The 12,730-nt window shown below is 35.2% G+C and overlaps 1 protein-coding gene across 3 annotated transcripts in view; it reads left to right on the top strand.

Annotated features, from left to right (window-relative positions):
- The window catches only part of Nbea (neurobeachin), a 715,145-nt gene that overhangs the window by 103,565 nt on the left and 598,850 nt on the right, over positions 1 to 12,730 (top strand). For all 3 annotated transcript variants that reach the window (XM_029562257.1, XM_029562254.1, XM_029562256.1), the window contains exons 2-6: positions 2,205 to 2,436; positions 6,324 to 6,424; positions 6,666 to 6,761; positions 7,465 to 7,586; positions 8,803 to 8,929. In XM_029562257.1, coding sequence (XP_029418117.1) covers positions 2,205 to 2,436; positions 6,324 to 6,424; positions 6,666 to 6,761; positions 7,465 to 7,586; positions 8,803 to 8,929 — 678 coding nt within the window. The remainder of the gene's footprint in view (positions 1 to 2,204; positions 2,437 to 6,323; positions 6,425 to 6,665; positions 6,762 to 7,464; positions 7,587 to 8,802; positions 8,930 to 12,730) is intronic.

Below are 12,730 nucleotides of genomic sequence, written 5' to 3'. Positions count from 1 at the left end.
TTTGGAACATCTTTTAAGTTTAGGATTCACTGAATATCTTTTTCTCTTTATTTAGAGGTAATAAAGACAGGACGTTATAAATGAAGAACCTGGTGGTATTAATGTAGAAGGATAAATAATTCATCGTCAGGCATTAGTATGGGAATTTTCAAAAAATATTTTTTTTTTTTTTTTTAATGTGTATGAGTGTACCGCCTGCATGTATGTGAGTACACCCATGTCGTGCAGTGCCGCGGAGTCAGAAGAGGGCTTCGGGTTCCCCTGGAACTGGAGTTAAGGACGGTTCATAGCTGCCATGTGGGTGCTGGGAATCAAACCCGGGTCCTCTGCAAGAGCAGTCAGTGCTCTTAACTGCTGAGCCATCTCTCAAGCCCCACCCATACTATTTTTATCGTTGTGATTTTGGCATGTGGATTTCTTTTGTTGCTTGTGATTTTGGTATGAAACTCATGCCTTTGTTGAGTTGAAGTCAGATTCTGTTTGTATTACTGATGTACCTTGGGTGCTTTCTGATTGGGTATGACAAGCTGGTTGGTTTAGTTCTCAGGCTCTCTCTTTTGAAATTATATTAGAGGAACCAAATGGCTCCATTGAAGCTACTCATGAGATGTCCAGGAAGCTGAAGGGGCCCTAAGGTAGTTAAGAGCACTTCAGAAGCCTCAGATGAATAGTGCCAAGGTCCAAGAGGAGGAGATGGGAGATGGATGTGCTGGTCCTTACTAGCCAGCAGGGAAGCTTGGATCTAGGCAGTGGGAAGGACTGTAGATGATCCCAAAGCAAGGGGTGGACATGGAACAATTTGGGAAACTCACCCTGAGGAGGCCGAGTCATGTGCCTCTTAGACATTCTCCAAAGGTCTGGACCTCTACTAGCTAGCAGGAAGCCTGGGCCTAGGGTAGTGGGAGGGACTGCAGATGGTCCCAAAGCAGGGGAATGGATACTGCATGATTTGGGAAGCTCACCTCATGGAGGGGCTCTCAGGCAGTCTCCAAAGTTCTCCTCTTCATCACTTTTGCAGCTGTTTTGATCAATAAACTCAAAATAATAGAATTGAAGTTATTTCAGATACAAGTGAAACTAGAGAATAGGCCAATCACAGGTCACAATTTATCAGAGGGTTAGCTTTCTCAAATTGAATTTTGTATTTTATAGGGAAAATGTGCATGTTGTATATTATTTTAAAATTCAAGACAAATGCTTGATTTTATAAGACTTTAAGAATATTCCTAAATGTGACTTATTTGTGTGGGCTGGCTTGAAGACATTTTTCTTGCATTTGGATCCATATCTTCCACCTTTGTTTGACGGTCTTCAAGTTATTTAAATCTGTGCTTGTGAGTCTTTGTCTCTAAATGATGAGAGCTTCTTATAGTAGTACTGCTTGCCACGTTATATATGGAGCAATATCATTTGTCTTACTGATATCATTTATCTGTATTTGTGAATACTTTTCAGTGATAGGAATATTTCTTAATTGAGTTTTACTTCCTGTCTGTTCCTAACCTTACTTTACTTTGTTCTTTTCTCAACCACTCAGGTTTTAAGCCTTTCTTTATCCTTACATACTTTATAAGTTGGCCTTTTGGAACATGAAAGCATATACATTTATACATGTGTATCTTTGTTTCTGGAACTTTCTTTTTTCTTGTCCTCCAATATAGCCTAGTTCTGGAACAGTTAATAAGTAAAATGCTTACTGAGCAAATGAGTATTTCAAATGATACCAAGTTTGTAAAAAGTAAGCAGTTATTTTTCCCAAGTCTTCCATTCCGTAGACTAAAAGGATATCCAGTTTATCAGTTTACTTTAAGAATAATGGTAATAACTGAATATAATAATTCATTTGTGAAGCCCGCCACTGCTTTGTTTGTTTAATTGTACCCTTTAATCATTTGCTATGGTTTGTGTGTTCCTCTAGATTTGAAATGTCCATTTTCCTTCCACTTTTAGGAAAATTAAATTTCTGTTTGCTTGTTCTTTTTTTTTATTTTTTTATTTGTAGCCATTAACTTTCGTCAAAATTTGTTTTTTTGTTGTTGTTGTTTTGTTTTGTTTTGTTTTTTCCAAATCATTTTGGGATTTTTAGAGCAACTGGGCTTCCTTGCTTGTTGAATGTTTAGAGTTGTTTTAGTTTGATGTTATAAATGACTTCCCATGTTATTTCTACTTAGTATTTTGTTTGTTTGTTTGTTTGCTTACTTCAGCTGGTTGGTGGAGAGTTTGACTTGGAGATGAACTTTATCATCCAGGATGCTGAGAGTATAACGTGCATGGCAGAGCTGCTGGAGCACTGCGATGTGACGTGTCAGGCAGAAATATGGAGCATGTTCACAGCCGTCCTACGGAAGAGTGTTCGCAATTTGCAGACCAGCACAGAAGTTGGCCTAATTGAGCAAGTATTGCTGAAAATGAGTGGTGTAGATGACATGATAGCAGGTAAGGCACTGCCTTGCAGAAGCACAAAGTTTAAAATGTAGAACTCTTTATATTCTATACATAGTACAGTTTTGTTGAAATTACCTTGATTTAAAATTAATAAGTAGGAATGTATTGAAAATTTGCCTTTTTTTTTTTTTAATGACAAATGTGGGGCTGGAAAGACAGCTCGGTGGTTAAGAACACTGGCTGCTCTTGCAGAATCCCAGCACCCACATGGCAGCTAACAACTGTCTGTAACTCCAGTTCTAGGGGATCTGACAGCCTCTTCTGTCCTCCACGGGCATTGAGCAGCAAGGGTGCACTTACCTACATGCAGGCAATACACACATACACATAAAGTAAAAATAATAAATAAAAATTTGAAAAATGACAAATGTGCAGAATAGAAGAGAAAACACATTATTGTACTAGACAGACATAATTAGTAGTTTGTTTCCCCTAAGTTTTATAGTCTTAGTCTTGTGTAGTAAGTATATTAAAATTTTATAAGAAAAATGACCAGTATCTTTTATGTTATATATAATTAAACTATTACATACTTAAAATATCACAGTATGTAGTTCAGTCAAGGAATGAGCCCTTTATAGCAGGAGGTTCTGAAAGCCTTAGCATAGCTTACACAGGTATATCTTTTGAAAGTACCTATTTTACTTTTTTTTTTCAGAGAGAAACGTCTCTGTTAAACATATAATGATAGAAAATAAAATTTACATAAAATATCATTGTTGCTTGTTATGTGTTGTTTGAAACAGTAACTTTGAAATCATTGATTTGTTATTACTAACCCTTTACCTCCTTGTAAGGTGATTTTCTTCTGTGGTAGATATTTTTCAGTAGAAATTTTTTAATTGATGGTCTTAGAACAGCAGTTATTCCTAGAAAACAAATTTACAGTTTGAAATATTCTTTTTTTAATTAATTTTTCAAATTTGTGAAGTAAAACATTAAGAAGGGGATAAATAGTGAATGGGGTTAAGAAGAATGCTATTGAAATTTTAAGTATTTATTAAAATTTGCTTTTCTTGATATTTTAAGATAATTCCTCATTGCCTCCAAAGTGACATTGATTTGTGTTGCACATGATTGTGGGCCATTAATAGCTAGCTCTGCTAAAATGAGTGCTAGGCTTACATTTCTGATTCTGTTTTATGATGGAAAATATGGTACTACTCAGAATTCTGGAGTTATTTTACAGTAATTTGTATAAAACTGTGTGTGTGTGTGTGTGTGTGTGTGTGTGTGTGTTTGTATTATTCAATCAAGCATAATATGATCTTTCAATTCCAATATATTGAGCCTGAGGATTTTCTTTTCTTTATTGTTTTTATTTTATGTGTATGAGTGTATTGCCTGCATATAGGTAAGTGCATTTGTGTCATGCAATGCCTGTGGAGGCCAGAAAAGGGCATTGGATCCTCTGAAACTGCAATTAAGGACCGTTGTTAGCCACTATATGGGTGCTAGGAACTGAACCTTGGTGCTCTGCAAGAGCAGCTAGTGCTCTTACTGAGCCATCACTCCAGCTCCAATGATTTTATTTTCTTGTCATAGATAGATATTGTGGCTTCCCCTTTACAGAACAGTGTTCAGAGTAGGATCCAGGATTATATGCATAGGAGTCATAGTAACTTACTGGAAGTTAATTCAATAACACAGTAAGGAATTACTTATAGTAACTTACTGGAGCTTAATTCAGTAACATATTTCACATGTTGAAATATTTTGTATTACATGTAAATTTCTTTAATTCATTTCTGTTTTCTATTTCGTGATAGTATTCCTAACATCTAAAACTTACTTTTGTTATTTAAAAAAATTTTCCCCCCAAGGACCTGATAGTTGAAGGTTATAAAAAAAGGGAATGTGTGTCTTGAAAATAACTTGTTACTTTCCTACGTACAGTGGAGAAACTAAAATTTGGATACCATACTAAAAAAATTGAATAACTACCAATATACTACAAAATTTTCATATCTGACTGTATTGTAGTATGCTAAGTACAAAAACCAACTCATTTAATAATGTAAGCATACCACTAAAAGGTAGTTAAACACTTGTTATAAATTGATAAGACATTTATTTATTTATTTATTTATTTGTTTATTTATTTAGACCTCTGTGGGCACTGCACAACATGGGTGCACTTACATACATGTAGACAATACACTCATACACATAAAATTTTATTTATTTATTTATTTGTCTTTTTGAAACAGGGTCTCTCTGTAGCTATTTATTTATTTATTTATTTGTTTATTTATTTATTTGTCTTTTTTTTGAGACAGGGTCTCCCTGTAGCCCCAGTTGTCCTGGAACTCATTAGGTAGACCAGGCTGGCCTCGAACTCACAGAGATTCTTCTGCCTCTGCTTCCCAAGTGTTGGGATTAAAGGCGTGCACCACCATGCCTGGCAAAGACTTGATAAGACGTATAGCTGTAATTTTTTTCTCTTGAAAAAATTTTATTGTCCAAAAATAATCTGTCGTAATAAATTAAACTGAGCTGCTTGGTTACACGTCATGTACACTAATAAGAACAAATTTTAAAGTAGCTAACTACAAATTAAGTAGATTACTTTTGTGTCATTTATCCTGTTTATTGTAAATAGAAATTTGAGTTTTTAAAAAGTATTTGTGTGTACATATTTTAGAAATCTTCAGTGATGGCTGTCTCAGCTATTTAAAAATCAAGCATGTTAGCTTTGATTTTTTAAGTTCTTGGCTTTTTTTTTAATGTTGAATTCTTTCTTAGAAAGATACCTTCTGATTTTATGAACTAATATGCTTTTTTTACTTAAATAATGAAACATTTTGTTTCATTAAAAGATCTCTTTAAAAATGGGTTATATCCTGTTACAATTTTAATGTAAAGGTTGCTTGCTCATTGCGGTAACAAAAATTAGTGAATTCATTTTTGCTGAAGATGACCATAGTAAAATTTGAAATTCATAAATATTTTAATTTTCCAATGTTCAGCTATTAATTTGTGGTATTTTATAATACAGATTTTATAACAATCATGAATTATTTTAGTTTACCCTAATCGACCCTTTTTATATTGATGATAAATTTTAGGACTACATATGTCTATTGGTTTAACTTGCACGTTACCTAATTAGAAATTGAGAAAATGTAATAGTAATATATATAGATGCTTAATGTTCTACATAGAACGTTGAAATAAATATTAATCATAAGTGCATAGAGTAAGTTATCAGACACAAGAGATTAATTTTTCATTATTTGGTGAGTTGTTATGTCTGTCATACATGCATAAAGATTCACAGTAGCATAACAGATGTCAGTAGCTCTGTGTTTACATTCTATTTCCACTTTGGATTGAGTGAGTAACAGAGTTCTACTGTCTGTGTTTGACATCTGACTCTACTATTTGCTGGGCATGTCTTCTTGGGGAATATGACTAAGTTATCTAGACAATAATTTACTCATTTTAAAAAGGGATAATGCTAGTATTTAAAAACTCATGGGCTGATTATGAGAATTTGACATATAAACCACCTGGAATAGTGCTCCATTTAGAGTAAATGCTCAAAATTGTTAATTGCCCAAGGACTATTTCATGAACATGTTTTATTAATATTATGTAATTCTGAAAGAAAATAGGTCAACTTTCAGTTTTCGTTTGGAAATAGTCAATGTGCAGTGCTAAGACTTTGTATTTTTGCATATTTTTATCTCCCATTCCTAACCTGTAACAGATTTGTGTATGTAAATTGTTAATCAGAATAGCTATTAATCAGGACATTTAGCTATATTAGGTTATAAATAGAAGCAATATTTGATAACTTTGCTTTTTCAAAAGTATATTACCTTGACAGATGAAATCATGACTAGAGTAGAGAATAACTTTGTTTTCCTTTGAAGATCTTCTAGTTGATATGTTGGGGGTTCTTGCCAGCTACAGCATCACTGTCAAGGAGTTGAAGCTTTTATTCAGCATGCTTCGAGGAGAAAGTGGAATCTGGGTAAGCTGTGGTCAGAGGGAAAAGGATTCAGTATCCGTCCATTAATACTTAATGTTCAACCATTGTCCTTGGAGAGCCATATATTTGAATTGGTAATGATAACTGTTTTCTTCTTAAACAGCTTCGTAAATCATTCAAAAGTAATTTTCTCTGTAGTTACCAAATAGTCCATTGATTAAAGTGGTACATTAGGTATTATTGTTAATTTTGTACAATGACTTTGTTTCTTTTATTTTCTCAGCCAAGGCATGCGGTAAAATTATTGTCAGTTCTTAATCAGATGCCACAAAGACATGGTCCTGATACATTTTTCAATTTCCCTGGGTGTAGTGCTGCGGTAAGCTTTAAATGCATGTGCTTATTTTTACTCATCCCTGTCTGTTAACCTCTGCTTTATTTTGTGCTCCAGTAGTTTGCCTTTTGTAAATTCAAATGAATAAAACAGTATTCATTCTTGCTTTGGGGGTGGGAAGGTTGGAAGCAGAGCCTTGATATGTGTCCCTGACTGACTGGCCTCTGCTTCACAGTCCTCCTGCCTCATTCTCCCTGGTGCTGAGATTACAGGCATGCACACCATCCCTTGCTTACTCTTTCGTGTTAGGTTTCATAAAGATTTAGAACTTGTCCCTGATTCCATTAACTGTCTCTAGCACAGGTGTTTTCAGCAAAAGTATTCTACCTTTTTTTTAAAAAAAAGCCACCAAAATATTACTAAAAACTATCATAAGGCATGTAAATCAGAAAATTCTGAGGTATTTGTGTAAGTCACATGACCTACATTGTTGGAATTAGAGGAGAGTTTTGGAGGACAGTCTGAAACCCTCTGAATAACCTAGCAATGGCACCTAATTTACTATGTGTTTCAAATGGAATGCTTCCTTAGTCAACAAACAGTATGTGGAGATTATGTAAAGTATTAATTTCTATTTCTGTAGTTGTTTTATATTTAAAAAATTTTTTAAACCTGTGATACTAGATTTGATCTTAATGGCTTTATATTCCTTTTAACTGATACTTCACCTCTTCTCATTGTCTTGTAGGCAATTGCATTGCCTCCTATTGCAAAATGGCCTTATCAGAATGGCTTCACTCTCAACACTTGGTTTCGTATGGATCCATTAAATAACATTAATGTTGATAAGGATAAACCTTATCTTTATTGGTGAGTATATGCCAAATTTTATGAATTTTGCTTTTAAATACTTGAATTTTGTTTTGTTTGTTCATTTTTGAGACATGGTCTCACAGTACAGCTCTGGCTGGCCTCATACTCACAGAGATCCACCTACCTCTGTCTCCCAAGTGCTGAGATTAAAGGTGTGCACGACTGCCATGCCTGGGCAAGTACTTGATTTTTGAAATTATAGACTGTACTATCAAGCTCATATAGCCGAATTTATTTATTCACTTATTTGCTTATTTATTTACTTATTTACACATTTAGTTGTTGATTCAAGGTGAGTGTCTTCATTTATTTTCCTTTCCACTTATAGTATAAGTATCAAGATTACAAACTTTCCCTGCTCAGTCTGCTTCAGTGGAAGTCCTGAGAGGGGAGCATAGGATCACTAGTGACTGATTTAGGACATAAGACATCAAATTCCTAGGAGATTCATCCTTTGCACTTTGCCTTTTCACTTGTTTCTATGAGTATAATTGCCATAGGGCTTAAATAATAACAGAAATTCAATGTTAGAAATTGTAACCAAACACAGTATTTAATAGTGATTTTCTTATTTTGATTAACATTATCATAATTTGCTCCTTTTGGCAAGGTCTTTTGAAAGGCTCAGTAGAATTAGAGAGCCAGTGTTACTGAAAGCATGGACGATGTGGAAAGGAGTTTTGAATGTGCTAACTGGAGATTGTCCTTAACAGTAAAGTCTGCTCAGGAGACTTTAATTGATCATGAATCTGTTTTTATGTATTTGTGATATTTTACATTGAAATAGAAAAATTTCTGTAGTCTATTATTTCTTAGTTTAAATTCATCTTTTTTTTAAAAAACATTTTTTTATGTGTATGCGTGTATTGCCTGCATGTATGTAATTGCATCCGTGTCATGCAGTGCCCTTGGAGGTCAGAAGAGGGTGTCAGTTCCCCTGGAACTGGAGTCACAAACAGTTGTTAACCACCATGTGGGTGTTGGAATTCGAACCTAGGACTTCTGCAAGAGCAGCCAGTGCTCTTAACCACCGAGCCATCTCTCCAGCCCCCCAAGTTCATCTTTAGTTATTGTAAACCTTTTGTGTTTTAGTTTCTTTTTGTACCATGTATAAACTTCTATACACAAATAATTAAGTTTTATTGCATAAAATGTTTAATAGGCCTTAGGTATATTCGTAATGAGAGTTTTTATATTTTTATAATCATTACAGTTTTCGCACTAGCAAAGGAGTTGGTTACTCTGCTCACTTTGTTGGCAACTGTTTAATAGTCACATCACTGAAGTCCAAAGGAAAAGGTTTTCAGCACTGTGTGAAATATGATTTTCAGCCACGCAAGGTAGGTGAAAATATGTACTTCTGTGGAAAATCACAGTTTTCTATTTTGCTTGTCTTGAAGCTTACCTACTTTGACTTCTGTAATATTCTCTTTTACTCTTTTTCTGATTTTTTAAAAAAATATTATTTTTTATTTTATGTGTATGAGTGTATTGCCTGCATGTATTGTGAGTACACCTGTGTTGTGCAATGCCGCGGAGGTCAGAAGAGGGCTTCGGATTCCCCTGGAACTGGAGTTAGGGACGGTTTGTAGCTGCCATGTGGGTGCTGGGAATCGAACCTGGGTCCTCTGCTAGAGCAGTCAGTGCTCTTAAACACTGAGCCATCTCTCTAGCCCCTCTTTTTCTGATTTTTAATGCTTTGCTCTTTTCTGTATTTTATTCTTATACTTAAGTCTATTGTCTTTTATGAGATCAGTCTTTTTATATCTTGTGTTATATCTCTCTTATGCTTGTTCATCTTCAGTCTGATCTACCTTGTGGTATTCTTTCAGTAAGTGTTTACTGACTGTTTACTGAGTGCCACATACTCCTGTAGGCTGTAGGGATGTGGCAGTGTATAGGGTAGGAAGCATTTCACTTTTTTGGTACTTCCATTTTATTGGGGATTTTTATTCAGTTTCATAATGGCTTTCTACTCTTCCTTCTTTAGAGTTCTGTTTTTTGGTCCTCATCTACTATGAAATGTTGCCACCTGGATGTCTTTCTGGCCCCCAGGTCTCAGCTTATATAAAACTGAATTGGCTCATCAGTTCCATGTCCATATATGCACCAAAGTCCTCTGATAAAGAGATTTGCTATCTCCATAATAATTGAGACATGCTCTTCATCTTTTGTTGATCATTGTATTAGTTTAGTTTTCTTTTTTAAAAATTTTATTTATTATTTTTATTTTATATGTACACATGTATTGCCTGCATGTGTGTAAGTGCACCCCTGTTGTGCAATGCCTGCGGAGGACAGAAGAGGGTGTTGGATCCCTGAAACTTGAGTTATGGACAGTTGTTAGCTGCCATGTGGGTGCTGGGATTTGAACCTGGGTCCTCTGCAAGAATAGTCAGTGTTCTTAACTGCTGAGCCAACACTCCAGCCCCTAGTTCAGTTTTCAATTGTATCTCTGAAATACATCTGTCTCTCTTTAAAATTTCCTTATCTGCTAAGCAGATACTGTCATCTTGACTGATTTGATTCTTTCTCTTCTACATTATTTCACGTACTAAGAGTGGATTTATCTTCCAGATAATATTCATTTGCTCAGATTGTCCTTTTCAGTAACTACAAAATAAATTAGAACTTTTGACCAAATCCTTTATGATTTGAATGATCTACATTTACTTGTCCAATAGCACTAGGTTTTCAAATCACAGCCTATTGATATGCCCCACTTCAAAAAACATTTTCATGGAATCCTTAACCTGGTTTTCTTCCCTCCATCCCTCCTTCCCTCCCTCCCCTTCTTCCCCTCCCCTCCCCTCCCTCCATCTCTTCCTTCCCCTCCTCTTATTTTCTTTCCCCCTTCTCTCTCTCCCTTCCTCCCTTTCCTCCCTTCTTTCCTTGTTGGGGATCCAGCAACTGGCCACATGTATGCATGAGCACTAGGTGAGCACTGTACTATGGAGCTAAACCCAGTCATCTTCCCTGATATACCTTTTTCCCAGATATAATTAATACCATTCAGAACATCTTAAGTATTTCTTATCATTATTTTCTTTAACCATTCATTACTCATTTGTATGTAAATACTGACTATTGATACTAGAATCCGTGATGAATTTATCTTTCTATGCTTTCAGTGCCTGATAGAATATTGAACTCAATAGACTGCCAATGAGATATATTGGGTAGATATGGAAAAATGAGTATAACAAATAAAAAAGCCTTTTACTTTTTAAAAAAGTAAGTTTCATTTACCTGGGTAGATAACTTACCTGGAGTCATTATTTTCCATTAGAATGAATTAATAGGATGTTAATATTGATAAAACAAAAGTGTGTGTGTGTGTGTGTGTGTGTGTGTGTGTGTGTGCGTGCGCATGTGTAGCCAGTGTTTTTCTGGTTTTCTGTTTGTTTTGTTGTTTGCTTTTTGTCAAGGGTGCCAAAACCTTGTGCATGTGACATGAAGAGAAAAGACAGACAGTAAAGACCAGTTGATTTAGGTTGTTTTTATATGGCACTCATTTAAAAGCTAAAGTTTAGCAACCCTTCTACTGGTATAGTAATAAAACATGCAAACTAAGAGTGTCTCTCTTTTGCTTTCTTTGCTTTTGCTTGTTCATTTATTTATATTTTGCCACATGGTAGAAAGCACTTGGATGCTATTCCCACATATTATTTTCTTTACATAGTGAAGAAAATTTTGAATGGTATTTCTAAATGTTTATCTTAAAATTTTACTTGATGCTAACAGAAATCTTTGCTTTATATTTAAGGGGTAGTAGCAGTTTGTGTTAACAAGCAATAATTCATTAATATGTTCTTGGAAATAAACCAGTGATTCTGAGTAAATGCCCCTGTTCTCTAAGATGGGGCTTCCTTTTGGGAGGATGTAATTCAAAGCTCAGGGATTATCATTAAAAACTCCATGTCAGAGATGGCTCAGTGGTTAAGAGCACTGACTGCTCTTGCAGAGGACCCGGGTTCAATTCCCAGCACCCACATGGTGGCTATGAACCGTCCTTAACTCCAGTTCCAGGGGAATCCAAAGCCCTCTTCTGACCTCCACAGCATTGCACGGGTGCACTCACATACATGCAGGCAATACACTCATACATTTAGAAAAAACAACAACAAAAAACTCTATGTCTCTCTTTCAAAAATTGTGTTTTATTAGAATTGGCACGATATCTTGAGCTTGCCAAATGTGTTAAAAGTATTTCTGTATGGCCTTAAACACCCAAAAGGAAAGTATAACCAAAGATTAAAGGGGCCAATATAAGAGTCCATATGTATAGCCGAAGGCTACATAACAAGCAACAATGCCAGACAGGCGATACCTTCCTTTGAGTTGGGTGGCCCAAAAGATTCCCAGACAATAACCCAGCATAGAACTGGGAAAATGAACAGAAGACCCCAATTTTATCTAAAGGAATATTGACAACTGATTGCTCCTAGATGAGGAACAGCTGACCTTCCTAAAAGAAAGACTTCTAGATAGGCTGACTAGATTCAACAGAAGGGCAAGTAGTGGGGATTGGCTGGGGTGCCAACAACACAGCAGACAGTAGCAGGGATATCAGAGTATAAGGGCTCTAGTGGGAGAAGGGAGGCTATGGGAGGGTGCTATCTGGGAAGTGGGTGTAAACATAAATTTAAAAAAAGTATTTCTAATTTCAGTGGAACTTAGAAATATAGATTCTTGGAATTAGAAATTTCATGTTAGGAAAAATGTTTTTAATGAATATTGATTTTTCTTAATGAGAAAGCTTTTAGAAAGTTGTTTAAGGAACATGAATAACAAACATTAGCTAAAGTTCCAAAACAGATGAAATTATTATTAACCAAGTAAAATCAATTAAACTATTTGTTTCCCCTTTCCTTGCTTATAAAATACACATTACCATTTCTTACACTTTAAACACAGTGATTAGAAAGGATCTTGGCAGGAGCAGAGCCCAGGGAGTGATAGGGGTTCCAAAATGTTTTCTAATAAGTCGTAGAAACCTTGATAATGAAAATCATAGATATTTGATTTTACTGGTTTTTTTTTAATAGTTCTAGGATAATTCATTCTTTTATTTTTTTTCTTTAATTTTCCAGGAGATGTGGTAGTAAAATTATTATTCTCCTTCAATTAGGGATAACAAT

Source organism: Nannospalax galili, unplaced genomic scaffold (assembly GCF_000622305.1).
Source record: "Nannospalax galili isolate Female #2095 unplaced genomic scaffold, S.galili_v1.0 scaffold1354, whole genome shotgun sequence".
NCBI classification, from domain to species: Eukaryota; Metazoa; Chordata; class Mammalia; order Rodentia; family Spalacidae; genus Nannospalax; species Nannospalax galili.
The sequence above is the reverse complement of the archived record's forward strand: the minus strand, read 5'-3'. Positions and strand labels throughout refer to the sequence as shown.